At 42.6% G+C, this 17,546-nt stretch overlaps 1 protein-coding gene across 2 annotated transcripts; it reads left to right on the forward strand.

Moving 5' to 3' along the window:
- Nucleotides 1-989: 989 nt before the first annotated feature.
- Nucleotides 990-17,126, forward strand: TSEN54 (tRNA splicing endonuclease subunit 54). 2 transcript variants are annotated; one of them, XM_015821836.1, is made up of 12 exons: nucleotides 990-1,066; nucleotides 2,744-2,908; nucleotides 5,302-5,365; nucleotides 6,095-6,178; nucleotides 8,047-8,145; nucleotides 10,031-10,083; nucleotides 10,324-10,419; nucleotides 12,125-12,747; nucleotides 12,920-12,980; nucleotides 15,150-15,266; nucleotides 16,068-16,257; nucleotides 16,940-17,126. In XM_015821836.1, the coding sequence occupies exons 1-11, from the start codon at nucleotides 1,023-1,025 to the stop codon at nucleotides 16,216-16,218; spliced, it is 1,557 nt and encodes a 518-aa protein (XP_015677322.1). In that variant the 5' UTR covers nucleotides 990-1,022; the 3' UTR covers nucleotides 16,219-16,257; nucleotides 16,940-17,126. The 2 variants fall into 2 exon arrangements, with proteins under 2 accessions (XP_015677322.1, XP_015677320.1); XM_015821834.1 differs by having other exon boundaries at nucleotides 16,068-17,126.
- The last annotated feature ends 420 nt before the right edge of the window (nucleotides 17,127-17,546 follow it).

The raw sequence follows: 17,546 nt of genomic DNA on the forward strand, positions 1-17,546 counted from the left end.
TCCTTAGTTTGATTCTCTCCTTGATTAGTTTCCATCCATTGTTTCTTGTCTTGCCTTCTGCTGCTTTGGAAAATAAGTTGTCCCCTTCCTCTTTGGCAGCCCCTCAAATATTGGAACACATGTCATCCCTAGTCCTTCTTTTCACTAGACTTACTTAGACAAACTCCGAGCCTAAGTTTAAAAGATGCCCTAGCTGTGGATTAACAGAACAGAATAACACAGTTGGAAGGGACCTTGGAGGTCTTCTAGTCCAACCCCCTGCTCCCACAGGAAACACTATAGCTATACCATTTCAGACAAATGGCTGTCCAATCTCTTCTTAAAAACCTCCAGTGATGGAGCACCCACGATTTCTGGAGGCAAGCCGTTCCACTGATTAATTGTTCTGTCAGAAAAGTTCTCCTTAGTTCTTGGTTGGATCTCTCCTTGATTAGTTCCCAGCCATTTGTTTCTTGTCCTGCCTTTAGATCAGTGTTTCTCAACCTTGACCATTTTAAGGCATGTGGACTTCAACTCCCAGAATTCCACAGCCAGCATTGCTGGCTGTGGAATTCTGGGAGTTGAAGTCCACGTGCCTTAAAACGGTCAAGGTTGAGAAACACTGCAGATGCTTTGGAGAATAGGTTGAGCCCCTCTTCTTTGCGGCAGCTTCTCAAATATTGGGACACTGCTATCATGTCACCCCTAGTCCTTTTCACTAGACTTAAGACATACCCAGCTCCTCCACATCTGTGTGATGACACTTCCTTTATGCGCCGCAACTATTCTGTACTTAACGTTTGGCTGGACGGACGGACGGACGGGAATTCCATCTGAAACAGAATTAAAAAACGTAGTTATCCCGCTGATAGCGTCCGGTCGGCATCCTTCTCCGAGACGACGAATTGCTTTCAACCGCGCCGAACGCTCGGCCATTCTGAGCCGCGGGCTCGGAAGCCTGATTCATGCGGCACTAGGACCCAGCAGGCAAGGCGGGCGACAGCGGAAGTTCGAAGCAGTGGATTCGACTGCCACCTAAAACCATGGAGGCCGAAGAAGAATCTCCGGCCGGACGTCGCTTACTCAGGTGTCTGCAAGGGAGGGAAGAACGGCGTGGGGTATGCGGGAGTTTAAAGGAGCCGCCTCCCTCCCCGGGGGGGGGGATGGGTGGCTGGAGAGAAGGCCGGAAGTGTTGGAAGGCCGGGCGTTCACTTCTCCCTCCGGCGCCTTTGCCATGTAAGGCTCCGGGTCGGCAGCGCCCCCAGGCCGTTCTGACGCCCACAAGTCGGGAATTTGGCTCCGGGAAGCCTGCTTGCACACGCGATGCAGGACCAGTGGTTTCAGCCAGGCAGGGAGGAAACAGAGGCTGCGTTCTCACGACACAACGCGGACCTACAAACTCGCCAACTGCTTTTTTAGTGGGTCGCGCGCACCCAGTTCGGTTTGCTCAGCTGGTTCCGCCCCAGAAACAAATTGTGTAGCTCTCGTTCCTTAGTAGAAATCACTTTTTTCGAGTAATTACAATTGTCTGGCCTTCACGGGCGTGCTTCTCTTGTAGGGATTGATGAGGAAGAGGATAATATATTTGCAGGCAGAGAGAGATCGAGGTAGGCAGATTAAACAGGTAATTTCAGGAGCCAAAGAGCAAAGCACAACGTCGGTGTGTACGCGCGTGTTAAGAGTATACATGCTAAAAATGGAAAGAAATGAGAGCGTCACAACAAACCTGAATTTATTTCATGATCACTTGTGTCTCTCTGGCTTGTAGTGAAATGAATTAAACTAAAATTATTTTAAAAAGTAAATGACTATTAAGAAAGTTAAATACAGGTAGTCCTTGACTTACAACAGATCGTTTAGTGACCATTCAAAGTTAGAATGGCACTGAAAAGTGGCTTATGGCCATTTTTCACACAACCATTGTAACATCCCCATGGTCACATGATTTACATTCGGTTCCTTAACAACTAACTCACATTTATGATGGTTGCAGGATCCTGGAATCATGCGATCCCCTTTGGCGACTTTCTGACAAGCTAAGTCAATGGGGAAGCCAGATTCACTTCACAACCATGTTACTAATTTAACAACCGCAGTGATTCACTTAACATATTTGGCAAATAAAGTCGTAACATGGGGCAAAACTCACTCAACAAATTTCTCACTTAACAACAAATTTTGGGCTCAATTGTGGCTGTAAGTTGAGGACTACCTGTAAAAAAAGAGTTTGAGGAATTCCAAAGGGATTTCACAAAAATGAGTAAAAGAGCCATGTAGGGTGGGCATTTTGGCAAAAAGGGTACACATGCAGACTGGTGTAGGAGCCGATGGTGATTCTCCTTAAAAAGATGCAAGTTTTAAGCTTTTAATTTAGAGAAAAGATTAGAAGTGTATATGCCAGCATTTTTCCACCTTCGCAACTTTAAGTATGGCAACTGGGGAATTCTGGGAGTTGAAGTCCGCATGTTTCAAAGTTGCCAAGATAGAGAAACACTGGTTGTACACTTAACAATGTAAAAATAAATCATCTTCATACTGAAACCTGGGGTTAATTTGGGGAAGTTGAACGGTAGGATATTTAGGAAGAATAAAAGGAAGTGGGTCATAGCAGTTGCTGGAATTGGCTATTGATAGGAAATAGTGCTGGCTAAATAGACTCGTGGTCTGATCTGCCACCGTATTTGGAGGAATCCATCATGGAGAAATTGAATATTTAAGTGATTATTCTTATCTTCTCTCTCCCCCAATTCCTCCCCCCATGAAGCCCAGCAGAACTGCTGGCAGCTCGAACACGTGATCACAAGATCCCCCAGCGCTCACTTGGTCAGAAAGATTTCATTCCCGATGGAGCAGAAGAACAAGAATCAAAGCTGCGCCAATGTCAGAAAGAACACTGGCAACTTTTGGAGGAGGAACGTGTTGTGCGGTTGTACGTATGAATTATGCCTACAATTAAAGTACTCAACTAACAATTTAAAATGTTTTGTGTAGTATGTTTTTAGCTTTACCAGTTTTACACAAAGAACTGTTAACAGAAAAGGGAACAACATTTCTTGATCCAGCAAACTGGAGTGTTTCAGACAGTTCTCAAATACACAGTTCTTAGCTAAATAACTGAAAAGGTGGTTGTTTCACAATTTCAGGTACATCTAGAGCAGAGGTCCCCAATCTTTTGGGCACCAGGGACCGGTTCTGTGGAGAGAGGTTTTTCTGTGGCCTGGAGGGGGTGTGGTTTCATGTACTACCTGCATCCCATGGATGGGGCTTTGCTTGTTTGTGTGGCCCGGTTTCTGGCATGGTGCTGGTCCACGGCCCGGGGGTTGGGGACCCTTGATCTAGAGTCTGGATATATTTCAGCCAGGTTTTTAAATTGAAAATGGCACTGATTGCTTTTGTTGTTTTGTTGATCTACATAAAAACAGGGAAGAGGAAGTTTTTCCTTTAAAAATCCCAAGTGCCTAGGGTTTGTCTGAGAGGCCACTTTTCTTGTTATGAATCTAGTTACAGATATTTGCAAAAAGCCTCTTGTGAAAATGTCATTGCTTGGGAAACCTGCCGATCAGATATATGGGAAGATGCTTCTCTGTTTCACGATATCTACCTCAAAGTAAACCAATGTCATATAAGGGGCCATGGACCCCTTTTGTAAGGTTTTCCGACAGTCTATTTCATAATGAAATTGGGGTGAGGGTTTTTTGTTTTCCAAGGAATGGACACATCACTGCATAGCAAACCTACACACGATGCTTTATTTCAACACAGACCTTCCCAAACAACAAGCTACTCTTCTGGGTCAGCTCTACCCATCTAGGACTTGCAGGTTGCTGTGGCTACATGTTTTTAATACTCTATACTGAGTCTTTTAACACTCAGGTTTTTTTTAAAAAAAGTTTCCAAGTCTATAAAGTAGCATACAACCTTTGTCTTTTTCCAAAAGTTCTTGCACTGGTTGGGATGGGGTGCTGTTTCAGTGTGGTTACTCCTTTTCTAGTTGCTGCCAAGCTCCAGGCAAAGCTGTAAGCAGGACTCCCACCAGGATATACAGTAGCTTGTGGTTGTTGGCAGTTGAATGAAAATCCTCTTGCCAGCTCCTAATAGCAGCCAATCTCATGCCATCATTTCCCCTCTATAGCCATTTGCTATCACCTTTCCTCTTATACCCCTCTCCACTCTGTCTTAGCATTTGCTTTTGTAAGCCAAGGCCCTGAGGTGGAGTGATGCTGCCTCTGGACGTCAGCACATCCTTGAAAACACCAGGGAGAGGCTCAATTATCACAGGCAGCTGCAACACTGGCTTAGATGCTTGTGAGTAAAGTGAAAGTATGACGGTATGAGGGATGTGGGGGTGGGAAGCATTTCTGCCTGGCTGCAGCTGCTTTTCCAAAGCACAGAAAGCAACCCCCAACTTCACTCTCATAATAAGTTAACTTATTTAAAATCCTAGAGGCAAGAGTAAGTGCTCTATGCCGTAAATTATTTCCTCCTAGATCTGTGTCTTCTCTATTAGCTGTTCTGTGCTGGTAGGAAATGGATTTTTTGGGGAAAGGTTCAAGAGTAGAGTAGAGTAGAGTAGAGTAGAGTAGAGTAGAGTAGAGTAGAGTAGAGTAGAGTAGAGTAGAACAGAACAGAACAGAACAGAACAGAACAGAACCTTGGAGGTCTTCTAGTCCAGCCCCCTGCTCAAGCAGGAGAACCTATACCATCACAGACAGGTGAATATCTAATCTCTTCTTAAAAATCTTCACGATTTCTGGGGGTAAGTTGTTCCACTGGTTGATTGTCCTCACTGTCAGGAAATTTCTCCTTAATTCCAGGTTGCTTCTCTCTTTGATCAGTTTCCAACCATTGTTTCTCATCCTTCCCTCTGGTGCTCTGGTGAATAACGTGACCCCCTCTGCCTTGTGGCAGCCCCTCAGATACTGGAACACTGCTATCATGTCTCCCCTATTTCTTCTTTTCTTTAGACTAGCCAAACCCAAATCCCATAGCCGTTCTTCATATCTTTTAGTCTCCAGGCCTCTGATCATCTTAGTTGCTTTTCTGTGATTTTTTTTTCAAACTCCAAACATCATTTTTGTGATATGGTGACCAAAATTGGCTGCAGTATTCCAGGTGTGGTCTTACTAGGGTTTTATAAAGCGGTAATAATACTTCACGTGATCTTGACTCTATATAATATATATATATATATATTCTATATATAATCTGCTTTGTGTTTATGCATACTAATTCTGGAGCTGCTCTGGACCTATTTTAAGAAGATGTACGGTAAATCTTGTGCTTAAACAAATAGAGACTCTTCTTTTTAAATTTCCTTTATAGGGGAAGTTTGGTGAAGGCTGAGTGGAACCCCCAGGAAGGTATTGTGGAACTGAAATCCCCTGCAGTAAGTTTTACTATCTTTTACGTGATGTCATTCCTTCTCTCTTAAATAACTTACTGTTACCAGCTTCTGTGTCAGAGCAGCACATACCAGTAGCCAGGGACTTTTTTTTTTCAGATCAGAGCCAGATATAGTAGGGTTGATTTCAGTTTTCATAGGATGACATTGCCACTGAATAATGCGTGTCCTCTCTCATCAAATTGCTCAAAATAAAAACTGTATCTGCAAAATTTGTCTTGCGCTGTTTTGTATTGGAACCAGCTATGATTCTTGGAAGGTGATATGTGGGTGAAGATATGGGATGAGCAAATGAAATCTGTTAAGTCTTACTGTTGATTTCTTTCCTGTCCCCCATAGTGGTCTAAAAGACAGCTGTTTTGAAAGACAAGGATATTGAATACTTCTTATTGTCTCACCTCTAATAATTCAAGCTCTGACTTGAGAGAACTGGACATTAGGCTAACCCCCTATGGACGCACACAATCGGGTGCATTGAGATCCCAAAGATTCTGGGATTTTATGTTTCCTAATTGTAATTTAATCCTTTGGCACAAGGATGAAATTCTTTTCTTCAATACAGTCTTAATTCAGATGGAGACGCTCTGACTGAATCATGAAGTGAAAGGCTCCTAGAACACTCCCAACAATCCTGGGCTTATGTTGTTCTTTTTGAAATGTTAATAGGGGTTGGGATTGATCTCCTAAATTAACATTGTTTGTTGTTGCCATCAGGGGAAATTCTGGCATACCATGGGTTTCACACAGCATGGAAAGCAGTGCCTGCTTCCAGAAGAAGCCTTGTATCTCCTGGAATGTGTGAGTAAATCACATCCACAAGCTTATGAAGCAGTTTTGTGTAGCTAAGCCTCTCCCCTGTTCCGTTGTCTTGACAGACAGTACTAAATTTTGCCATAGAATAATCACATAAATTAAGAAAGTTAACAGGATTAGGTGGCAAGCCATATAATACTTTTTCAGGAGTTAAGGAAGAAATATGCTTAGGGGAGTTAGCTCTCTGTCTTAACCTCATACTAATGGGAACATCTGAAAAGAGAGTGTAACCACATTATTAAAAGTGATTGCAATCCCCATAGGATTGAGGATCCTGTCGGGATTACACAGAAGATCTTCTGAATAAATGCCACATCTTCATTTCAGACCCTTCCTATGAACATGTATTTTGGGATGAGCAGACTTGCAGGAAATGTTCCCATCTCCCACTCCCTGATATTGCACTATTAGTTGATTCTGCAGAAAGCAGAAAGCATTTGAAACATACAGATGTACATGAGTTTATAAATACCAGTGTACAGTTCTTGGAATTCAGTATCGTCAAAACTGCTCCAGTATTCTCATTGCAGTTGTTGTTTTATTCTGTGGGTCTGTCTGATCATTCTGTGTGATCATTCTGTAAGCCATATTGTACTGTCAAACCAATTCTTGTATCTTGAGATTACAAGTTAGCAACCCACTCATTCAGCAGTTGTTCAAAGTACTGAACAAGTGGTACTTAAAACCAATCCTCAAAGTTGTGGCTGTATTAGCACCGCCGTGGTCACATGATCATGACTGAGGCACTTGATAACTGACTCACATTTATTATGGTTGCAACATCCAATGGTCATGTAATCACTATTTACAACCCGGCCTGCTGGCTTCCCACAACCAAAATCAATTTGGAAGCCAGGGTAGGGTCGCAAGTTGTTCTTGTCCCCATCGCTTTTTCTCCTGAGAAGACATGCTTCCACCCCATCCCCTCAGCCATGCTTGCACTGCAACCGCCCCCACCCCCCCGACTGGGCCTTATTTGTGTCAGGCTACAGCAGTGGTTCTCAACCTTTTTAATGCCGCGACCCCAACCGGTCGTAAGTCGAGGACTAAACCTGTCGTAAGTCGAGGACTAAACCGGTCGTAAGTCGAGGACTAAACCGGTCGTAAGTCAAGGACTACCCAACCGGTCGTAAGTCGAGGACTTTCCCTGCCCGGGAGCGCCGCACATGCGTGGTTCCGCCCCCTGCGCCGGCCGAGGCGTAGCTGGCAAGCGGCAGAGACGGAGCAGGCCAACCACCAGCTGGCCCAGCCCAAGAGAGGTAAGGCATCCGCCGGAAAAGGGGAAAAAAATGGCGGACAAAAAAAATGGCGGACAAAAAAATGGCGGACAGCCTTGCTTGGCGACCCCCGTGAAATGGTCGATCGACCCCAAATGGGGTCCCGACCCACAGGTTGAGAACCACTGGGCTACAGACTCACACATCTGCTTGCTACATGGCTTGCAAGCCACCTAAGGAAAGGCTTGTCATGACCAAGAATTGCAACTTCCTACTTGGTTCCTCATTGACTTTGTTTGATGGAAGCTGGCAGAAAGTCACAAGTTGTGATCACGTAAGGTCCTTCCTTAATCCACAATCCTCATTTAACAACAGAAATGGGGACTGCTGGGATTACCATCGCTAAGCGATGCTGTCACAATACATCATACTTTATAATTGTATCACTTAGTGACAGAAATTCTGGCCCCAATGACCATTGTAACACAAGTATCTCTACAGACATCCAATTGACACAAAATTCCCCCTTTGGCAAAATGGGCAAGTTGGTGCAGCTCTTCAGACCCCAGGGAGCCTGTCACCACAATGGTCGGTTTGCATAATTCCTGAACATTAAGATTTTTTCTTTTCTTACAGGGATCCCTTCAGTTGTTCTACAAAGACCTGCCTTTGTCAATCCAGGAAGCATATGAGAATCTGCTGTCTCCAAAGTCGATCAGCCTACTAAAATACCAGGTGCATTTCAAAATTTGGAATTCAGCATCTACAGAAGTAAAATTTGGCAATTTAAAAGAAGCATTGAATTTCAAAGCAGGCAATACTGCTGTAATTATATGATCACAATTAATTGTACAGTTCAGTTGACATGAAAGGGCATGTGAGGATATTCCACTGAAGTTTGAGGTTAACTGCTTATACAATGCTTTAGTAGTGAGCCTAAACTTCAGTAGCTGAGTTAGAGAAGATAAATGCTGCTGCTTCAGCTTTATTTTCACAAGGATAATACCACACTGCAGTAGGATATTTTGATGGTATTCCCTAAAAAGTGGAGTAGACCGAAAAGAGGAATCAGTGTACTCGTTAAAAAAAACCTGTTTCTAGTCCTACCTCGGAAACATCAATAATGGGCACTTGCTTAAATACTTCAAGTTGCAATACAGTCTAGATATTGCTGTATGGCCTGAGCAAATACAGTATTAGGCCCAAGGTGCAGAATTCAGACAACTCTCCTTAGCTTTGTCAGCTTGCCAATGGGCTTGATGGTTAAATGAAAAACAGTCCGTTTAACTTATTAATAATTTAAAACATAACTTGTTAATAATTTTTCATGCCTCCATCTATGCAAATGCTAAATTACGCTGTTGTAATATCTCATTATCATATAATCTCTTATTTTTAAGGGGTGGCTTGTTTTTTTTTTAAAAATAGCATATATCAGTGAAACATTTCTATGATGCTCTTAAGCTTATTCAGCGGAGACTTCTTCTATGTTGATTAGAATTCTTAGAGACCTAGGTTGTCAAAATGTCCTTAGTTAAAATTATTGTGATCTTCTCTAGATGAAAAAAAAACACACAATGTTTGTTGTGCTCTATTGAAAAGAGCGATCACTGTTAGATTTTAGAAATGATGCAGCGTGTTGACCACCCTAGTATCATATTGTTGCTTTGAGGCCCCGTCGCTTTTGCATTGTAATCCTATATGTTTACTTGGAAAGTTAAAAAGTAAAGTTTCCCTGGAATGGGGCTCAACTCCTAGTAACTACATGGATACATTCATGTTTACTTGGCAGCCTTATGGAAATAGTTTGCCACAGCTGCCTTCTGGTGTGGAAATTGCAGCCTTAATTTTTGGGTGATTTGTGAAGGCTGCAAGTTAAATTGTTAAATTGATTTTGTATAGTTGACTTTAATGTATTCAAAGTTTTGTTTGCATGACGAATGGCTACTTAAATGCCTTTTTGCTATAGGTCAGTGATGGCGAACCTATGGCACGCGTGCCAGAGGCGGCACTCGGAGCCCTCTCTGTGGGCACACGTGCCGTTGCCCCAGCCTCGCCTCCCCCCATGACCCCCTCCTCTCCAGCAGCCCCCCTGGAGGAGAGTCGCCCCCAAGCGTGGCCCACACGGAGCAGCACAGCACAGGACATGGCAGCCAGATAGCATAGACAAGACTCTGCCCTCACGCCCCATCGCGCACAGTTGATGCTGCGGGGTGCGGGCAGAGGGTGTGGCTGCCATGGCGCTGCTGGGCTGCCTGGGCAATCTGCAGCAGGCCCTGGAGGCAGTGAGTGGCCCTGTGGGCAAGTGGGGTGGGGGACGGGGTGGGGGCGGAGCAGGGGCAGGGCAGGGGATGGAGTGGGGGTGGGGCCAGTTTTTGGGCACTCGGTCTCTAAAAGGTTCGCCACCACTGCTATAGGTATACCTTGTTAAAAACTGGAGATCCTCCTGAATGTATACATGGTAGTCAATGTATGTGTGAACCACCTGCCAATAGGAGGTGACTTTCATTCACACATAGTTCAGATTTTTTAAAAAAGAGTTTGATAATTGAATCTCTAAAGAATGTAGAGTCCATGTCCTTTCTCATGTGAACTCCTTACATTTCATCCCTATTGTAAGGTATATAGCCACTTGAAGCGACTGGGTTACATCGTTTTGAGATTCCATTCCAGGTAATTGTTTGACAACCGTTTTCTCTCTCTCCTGGCAGTCTGTCCATTATGCATCTCTTTAACTTTTGCATGGTTGCTCCCTCTCCTCCCCTCTCAATATCCCTACTTCTTGAGATGATTGCATTTTGTCTTTCAGCCTTTTGCTTCTCTGCTTTTCTAATGCGACTTGTCTCTGTCCCTGAACCGATTGTTTTGATCTATCACTCTTTTTTGGGTGGGTGGGGAATCTCTCTTTTACAGCACCGTTCCAACACCCTACGAAAGGCAGCTGAATCTGGATAGCCACTACCAAAGCAGGGAGAGAGGAAGCCACAAAAGGAAATGCTCCAGCCCCGGGTAAAAGCATGTGGTTTGCAATAGTGGCGAATGTGGGCAGTGGGAGTGATGGCCTTGACAAGCTAGCCCCAGGTGTGCATGGAATTAAGCACTGAGAAATGCATCTGTTTTTGTTCTTGTCTTCACCTTTGTCGCTTGCTCTAATGAAAAGAAAGTTTTACTTTAAACTAGATAGCCAGTAGCTCTCCAGTTACTGCTGAACATAATTTATAGCAACCCCAGTGAACATGGCCGATAGTGTGATGTATAGGTGCTCCCAACAAAGATAGTCCTCAACTTACAACCCATTGCTTAGAAACCATTTGAGGTTATGATGGACCTCTTGGGGGTACTTTTGTCCTCAATCTGAAGTTCCCAAAATTGTGCCCCTCCTGTGATCACATGACCATGCTTCAGGTTCTTGTATCAGCTGGTCCAGATTCATGATGTTTGCAACATTCTGTGGTCACATGATGGCATTCTACAATGTTTTTGCCAAGAACTGGCATTTATTTTTGTTTTTTTGGCAAAACCATGCCCATAGTGAACCATCGATTCACTTAACAACTCCAGATTCACTTAATGACCACTGGAGAAAAAAAAAGATCACAAAATTTGGTCAGTCACGTAGGTGAGCCTATTTAGGACTATCCCAAGTTAGTCCTAAATAGGCTGATGGGGAGGCTCCATTACAGTCGTACGTCAAGGACTACCTGTAGTGGGAGTACCCGAGGATCATAGATTCCTGATCCCTGATTTTTTAAAAAAGAAAGATCAGCTACAGTTAGTAAGAAGAATGCATTACAAGACACACCAGTGTGACTTGCTCACTTTAAAAAAAAAAAGGGATAAGGAGTAACTGTTGCGGTGACACGCTGGTGGGATCATTGTGTTGCCATTTTAAGCACATATGAGGTCAGCAGTCATTTTGAGGGCAGTCATCTTCAGGACTTTGAAGTAAGATCATCATTATGTGGGGAACACCAAGTTTTGTTTCTCTGGGTTATCTTAATCAAGTGAGGGCCTGGAGATGCTAAATTACTGAATTTGGCAGTGGGATAAATGAGGACAAGTAAGTTAAAGTCTCAAGAAGATGGAAACTTTATTGTAAACAGGTGGTTTCCAGGTTTAAAAATTTGGTGCTTGATGTATTCTGGATGAGATCGCACACCCACTGAAGAAGCAGGCACAGAGCGTTAGATACCCTTTAATCCAAAATTTCAATAAGGTTCAGATCAACACTTAGCAGTTTTTTTCTGGCACATAGCAACACTGTTTCCTGAACAGGGATAGCCTTGCTATGGTGAATTTATGCTCTAGGAATGTTTAATATCATAGGGCTGTCCTCAAAAATAGTTAAGACACTTCAATGGTTCAGAATTCAACTGATATGTAGCTAGTTTACTAAAGTGTTAAGAAATTTAACTATTAATACTTTATTAAACTTGTATGTTGCCTCTCATTGGTTCACAATGATCAAACAAAACCTGTCCCTTTAAACCCCCAGTTTGATCCAGCAACTAAGGAGTTGCTTGAGTATTTTAAATGTCTAGAGGTTTTTGAATGGACTGAATTATTGGTTGAAAAAAAATGATTAAAAGTCAATGCGGTGTAATTACTTGCATCCTTTTGGATGAAAGACAGTTTATGAATAGTATGTTTGAATAATGCTGTGATAGTAAAAGATAATCTGTGCCCATAGTTTTATCATCTTCTGTTTTACAAGATTGCAAGAGAAGAAAGCCAAGCTATCCGCGAAACCCCAAGAACCGTCACCTAAAAAGGCCAAGATCCATCATGCTAGTTCCAGTTCCACTGCATCAGATGGCTCACCGAAACCAACAATAGAGACACCGGATCCAAAACCTGCAAATATTGAACTAGTCCCGTCTTCAAGTGTCCCAAGCGAATGCAGTGAATTGCCCACCTGTGCTCAAGACTACAAAGAGACATGCAGGAAGACCTTTGGGGAAAGCCATAGCGATATCTCTGCATCCAGGTGGAATTTCACCTCCATTGATTTTCCTAACATGGGTGCTGATTGCCCTCAGGTCTTCCTGCCAGATCCTGATAAGAGGCTCCTCCCAGAGAACGTGACAGCACGGGCAGTCGATGCAAGCTGTTGGCGCAGGCGGCTCAACCAGAAACAGGAGAGGTTGACTCGCAAGGAACAGGAGCAGCTGAAGTGGGAGAGCAGATACAAAATCAGTGTCAATGAGGATGCCGAAGTCCGGCATTGCACCACCTGGCAAGAGTACAAGGCACTTCTGAGAGAGAGGAGTGGTCGGGAAGATCTCTGCCTGGAGACAGTCACCCCACTTTTGAAACCAAGCCAAGGACTTTCCACAGGTAGCGTGGCTTCTGAAAAAGAGAGAAAGGTCTGCTTTGTTCTCTGAAGAAGGAGGCACATGCCCTTGTTGAAGGTGATGGGTATTTCCGAATGCCAGAATAGCTGGCTTGGTGGCAGAGGCATGTTTTATGAAGACCCTAATCCAAACTTCTTCTCTCTCCTTCCCTCTAGCTGACATCCTTCAACAGATCAGTGTTTTCCAACCCTCACACTTATTGGAGGAAGCATTTCAGTAAGTATCAAACCAGAAAATGAGCTAAATGCTTTTAATCTCTCCCAGTAATTGCAGGTATGAGCCACAGTCATATTGAGCAGGATGCAGAACCTGTAGCCCTCTATAACACCCTGTTAGCTAGAGCTCTGGCAGTTCAGGCTTAACAACTTCTGGAGGCTCATAGGCTCTTCTCATATAGTATATACCTGGGATGTTGACTTCAAAGCATTACTAATCGTTAGGGCTGTTTACCCTAAGAAAATGTTCTGGAAATAGTGGTTCTGCCCCTATATGAGTGTGACATCTCTCTGCTATTCATTAAAGCAGCATTTTTCAGGGTTGCACAGGATCCCGAAGAATCCAGCTGCTTTAATGAGTAGCAGCAATGTGCTGTGTTCATGTGTGATCCAAAGGACTTCTTCCAAGTCATTTTCCCAGCATGCATAGCACTATACAAATTGTACTGCATGTCAGAAGCGTTACTTGAAAGGCCAGCACTTAACCTTAAGTCCCCTATGCCTCTGGGCAGTGCAAGTGACCCAACAATGCCAACCAATTTTGAAAGTGTTTCATCCAGTGCACCACAATAACAACAACAACAATAACAACAACAACAACAATAATAATAATAATAAAGTTGGAAGGGACCTTGGAGGTCATCTAGTCCAACCCCCTGCTCAGGCAGGAAACCCTATACCATTTCGGACAAATGGCTGTCCAGTCTCTTCTTAAAAACTTCCAGTGTTGGAGCATTCACCACTTCTGGAGGCAGGTTGTTCCACTGGTTAAATGTACCTTGTCTTCTAAAGTGTTAATTGTTAAATTGCAGTACTTTTAACTAAATGCCGATAAAAGTAAATAAGTATCAGATTCAAATATGCATACTTTGCTGTCCAGACTTTGCATTCTCCAGATACGTTGGAGCAGAATTGCCATTGTCCCCAAGCAAATAAGAAGAATATGAAATTGAGGAAGTCTTGCTTTAATTTTTTTCAGCATATAATAGTTTCTAGGAAATCCTCTTGCCCTTAGGCTATAAGTGATAGAGATACAGTACCTGGAATCTTAAAATGTTATCTCACTGAGTTTTGGTCTTTCTCTTAATGCAAATGCTTTCCAGTTTAAGGAAGCAGTTTGGTCTTTACTGTAATTACATGCCTGGGAAGTGAAGTTGAAGATCATGTTACATTAGTCATTCAGTGTACAATTGCTATCTGGTTGGGGGTTTTTTGGGACATTACAACAAGCTCATGGGATCCTCTGTATTGCAAACATTGAGTGTTTGTGGAGAAGGGATATAATTTTTTCCACCATCTGCTCCACTGCTTGCTATATAATTCCACTCTTCAGAAACCATTTTAAAATGTCAGTCAGATATGCCATCCTGCTACTTTCTTTTCTTTGCCAACATGTTCGTGTTCAGTATGGATCATCCAACTGCCTTCAGGGGTCATGTTTTAATGGATGAGGTCTTAAAGCAACATTTTGAGGAATCTGACAGCTGTGGCAATTTGTTTATTATTGTGAATTTATATGCTGCCCCAGTAAGTGACTTTAGACAGCTTGCGTCATAGGGTAAAACATCTGGTAAATAACTGTTCAAAACAAAGCAAATACAACTGAAAGTATACACAGCAAAGGAATGAACCAATTCACCATCAAACTACCCTCAAGGAGCAAGCGTTTTCATCCAACCCAGTCCTAACAAAAGGATTTTTACAGGGTTGACCCCAGTAATGGAAAGCTGAATTATTTGGGGAAGTTCTGGTAAGGATTTCTTATGAAGTATGAAAAGTATGTATGAAAAAACCAGCATACAACCTATGCCAGGGGTGTCAAACTGCCAGCCCGCGGGCTGGACACATCATCCCAAAACCGCACCCACCCCATTGCCAGCAATGGAGAAAAAGCTCCGATACGTCGCACGACATCACGTGACGTCGCAAGTTTGACATGCCTGACCTATGCTATAGTTTTCATGTGCTTTCTGGCTTAAATAGTGAGATGTTGTGCCACCAATTTTCAGCATTAACTGTTTTGAGACTCCCGCGGTTGCTAAAAGTATAGGGAGAATGCTCGTTATAATTCCTGCTCGGAATTGCTATACCTGAACTTTTTTTTTTCTTTCTCCTCCTTTGGTATATCAAAGAACATCTGAGTTTTTAAACTAATGATTAACCTCCACAGATTACAGAATGATTCATCAGAGCTAAAAATAGATTTTGATGTGTATCCTGCTGATGGAGCTTCAACTTTTAAAAAGAATGATCCTGGGAAGCCTTATGTCCGGATGTATGTTCAAAGGTACTACGTGCTTATAATCTAATCTAAATCTGTTATAGATTTTGCTCATGTGTTTACATGGCTTGTCCTGTTTGGATTGATGGGAAGAGAGGTAGCAGTTGTCCTGTGTGTGGCACGCCTATTGAGGTAGTTGTATGGCTGCCCAAACAGATTTAGGATTTCGGATCCCAATCCATCCTGAAACTTATTGGACCTAAGTACTGGCTGTTATTGTAGCTCTTGCTCTCACCATGGGGAACCTGAAACTCTTTTTTAAAAAAATAAATAGATCTCTGTTTCATTGGAACAACAGTGTTCTCCCCAGATACAGTAATACTTTTTATGCTGTGACTCTTTAAAACAGGGGTGTCAAATTCAATTTCATTGAGGGCTGCATCAGCATTGCGGTTGTCCTTGGGTGGGTGTGGCCAGAGTGGGTGCAGCCTACTGGGTGGGCGTGGATGGGGTGGGTGTGGCCTACTGGGTGGGTTGGCCAGTTCTACATCATTCGCGTCAAGGGTGCCTGTGGGGGACTGGGCAGGAGTGGGACATCTGAGGGTCTCTGGCAGAAGGGGGTGGGACCGGGGCAAATGCCAAGATGACCACCACAAAATTATACATTGGCTCCCAGCTGGCCTGGGCCAGGGCCAAGGCAGCAGGGGCTGTTCCCTCACTGTTTCCAGGATGGCTTTGCGGGCCACATGAAACCACTTCGCGGGCCACATCCGGCCCCCGGGCCTTGTGTTTGACATGTCTGCTTTAAAATGTATTATCAAATAGAAAAAAAAGTTGGATTGTTTTTCTTTTCTTTTCTTTTTTCAGTTTTGACGAGCAGGTCCCATCTCTGAAGATTGTCAAGCAATTATCTTATCAAAGTGGAGATGTTCCAGTGGTGTTTGCTCTAGTTGACAATGGAAACCTCTCTTTCTTTTCTTTTAAGGAGTTCAAATTGCCAATTGATATTTATCCCTGATACTGATGGTATCATTTGGAAAAGCTGTTTTATAAATGGGTATGTTGAAACAAAAGATTACTCAGGGTTTGAAATTATTCAGTAGGATATCATCCAGAGTTCTGACTAATAGTACTGTGTTGCGAGAGGACACACATTCTATATAACAAGAGTCTAAAAAGAAAAAAAACAACTGTTCCAACAAAATCTCTTCTGATTAGAAACACAATTATTTTATTCTTTTAATCCACAAATTCTCTGTTTTTAGTTTGCTATTACCTAAGCTAACCTTTCTGCCAATCTTTCTGGAACAATTTACGAATTTGAGCCTAGGCAGAGTCCCAAAATATATTCTGGCATCAGCTGAATCTAAAAGTTGGAAGCTACTTTCATGATTCACCAAATTGCAAAGACGAAAATAAATATTTTTCTTAGTAATCTTCAGTTCCAGACCCAAACATGGAACATATGAGAATAGCTGGATATGTAGGTCATTTGTTACTTTTTCTACAAGAAAATTTGGAGGCTACCGAATGCATAATTTGTACAGAATCAATGGAATTATATCAATACTTAATTTCTATTTGCAGCTCTAAGAGATTTATCTAATTTACTTATTATTTGGTTAGTGGAAGTCCATGGACTGCTTTTGCTTATTAGCATCTCTTCTAGATACAATTTAAGAGGGTTCATATCACTAAGTTTATTTTACATTCTTGGCTGCTATATTTTTTTTCGGCAGATCCTGACATTCTCTCCTTACTATGAAATTCCAAGGCAGTTGAACCTTGCACTGAATATTTTCTTGTTTACGAAAATGAGGATTTTTACATAGAAATTGCAGAAAAATTGTTTTGAGTTTTCAATTACTTCAGTTTGGAAGCAAAAGCAATAAAATTTGTATTAAAAGATTTCATGTACAGTAACATCCTTTCTTGGCAAAATGATGTATGCAATACATGTATAGAAATATACATTTGTAAATATTTATGGTGGTTATAATCTCTCCGAGTCCTAGAGAAGCAACAAATATGAACATTTTAAAAAATGCCCATCACCAAAGAGCAAAACTGTTCATATTAGCACTATTAACAATCAACTGGAACCAAATACTCATTGAAACACGTCTTTGAGCTGTTTCTGAAAAACGGGAGTTGCACATTCTTCTGGGCAGGAGGCTATTTTTCAGAGGGTGGGGGTTATCAGAGAAGAATCGTATCTCATGTACTTTGTTTTAGTAGACCCTCTGGACCAGACACCTGAACTGGCTCTGGCAAGGTGTTGTGAGATATAGCTAAGTTCTGCAGTGTAGGTCAGGGGTCGGCAATCAAAAAGCCACTTGGACCCGT

Source organism: Protobothrops mucrosquamatus, unplaced genomic scaffold (assembly GCF_001527695.2).
Source record: "Protobothrops mucrosquamatus isolate PMUCROS unplaced genomic scaffold, P.Mucros_1.0 scaffold1406, whole genome shotgun sequence".
In the NCBI taxonomy this organism is placed as follows: Eukaryota; Metazoa; Chordata; class Lepidosauria; order Squamata; family Viperidae; genus Protobothrops; species Protobothrops mucrosquamatus.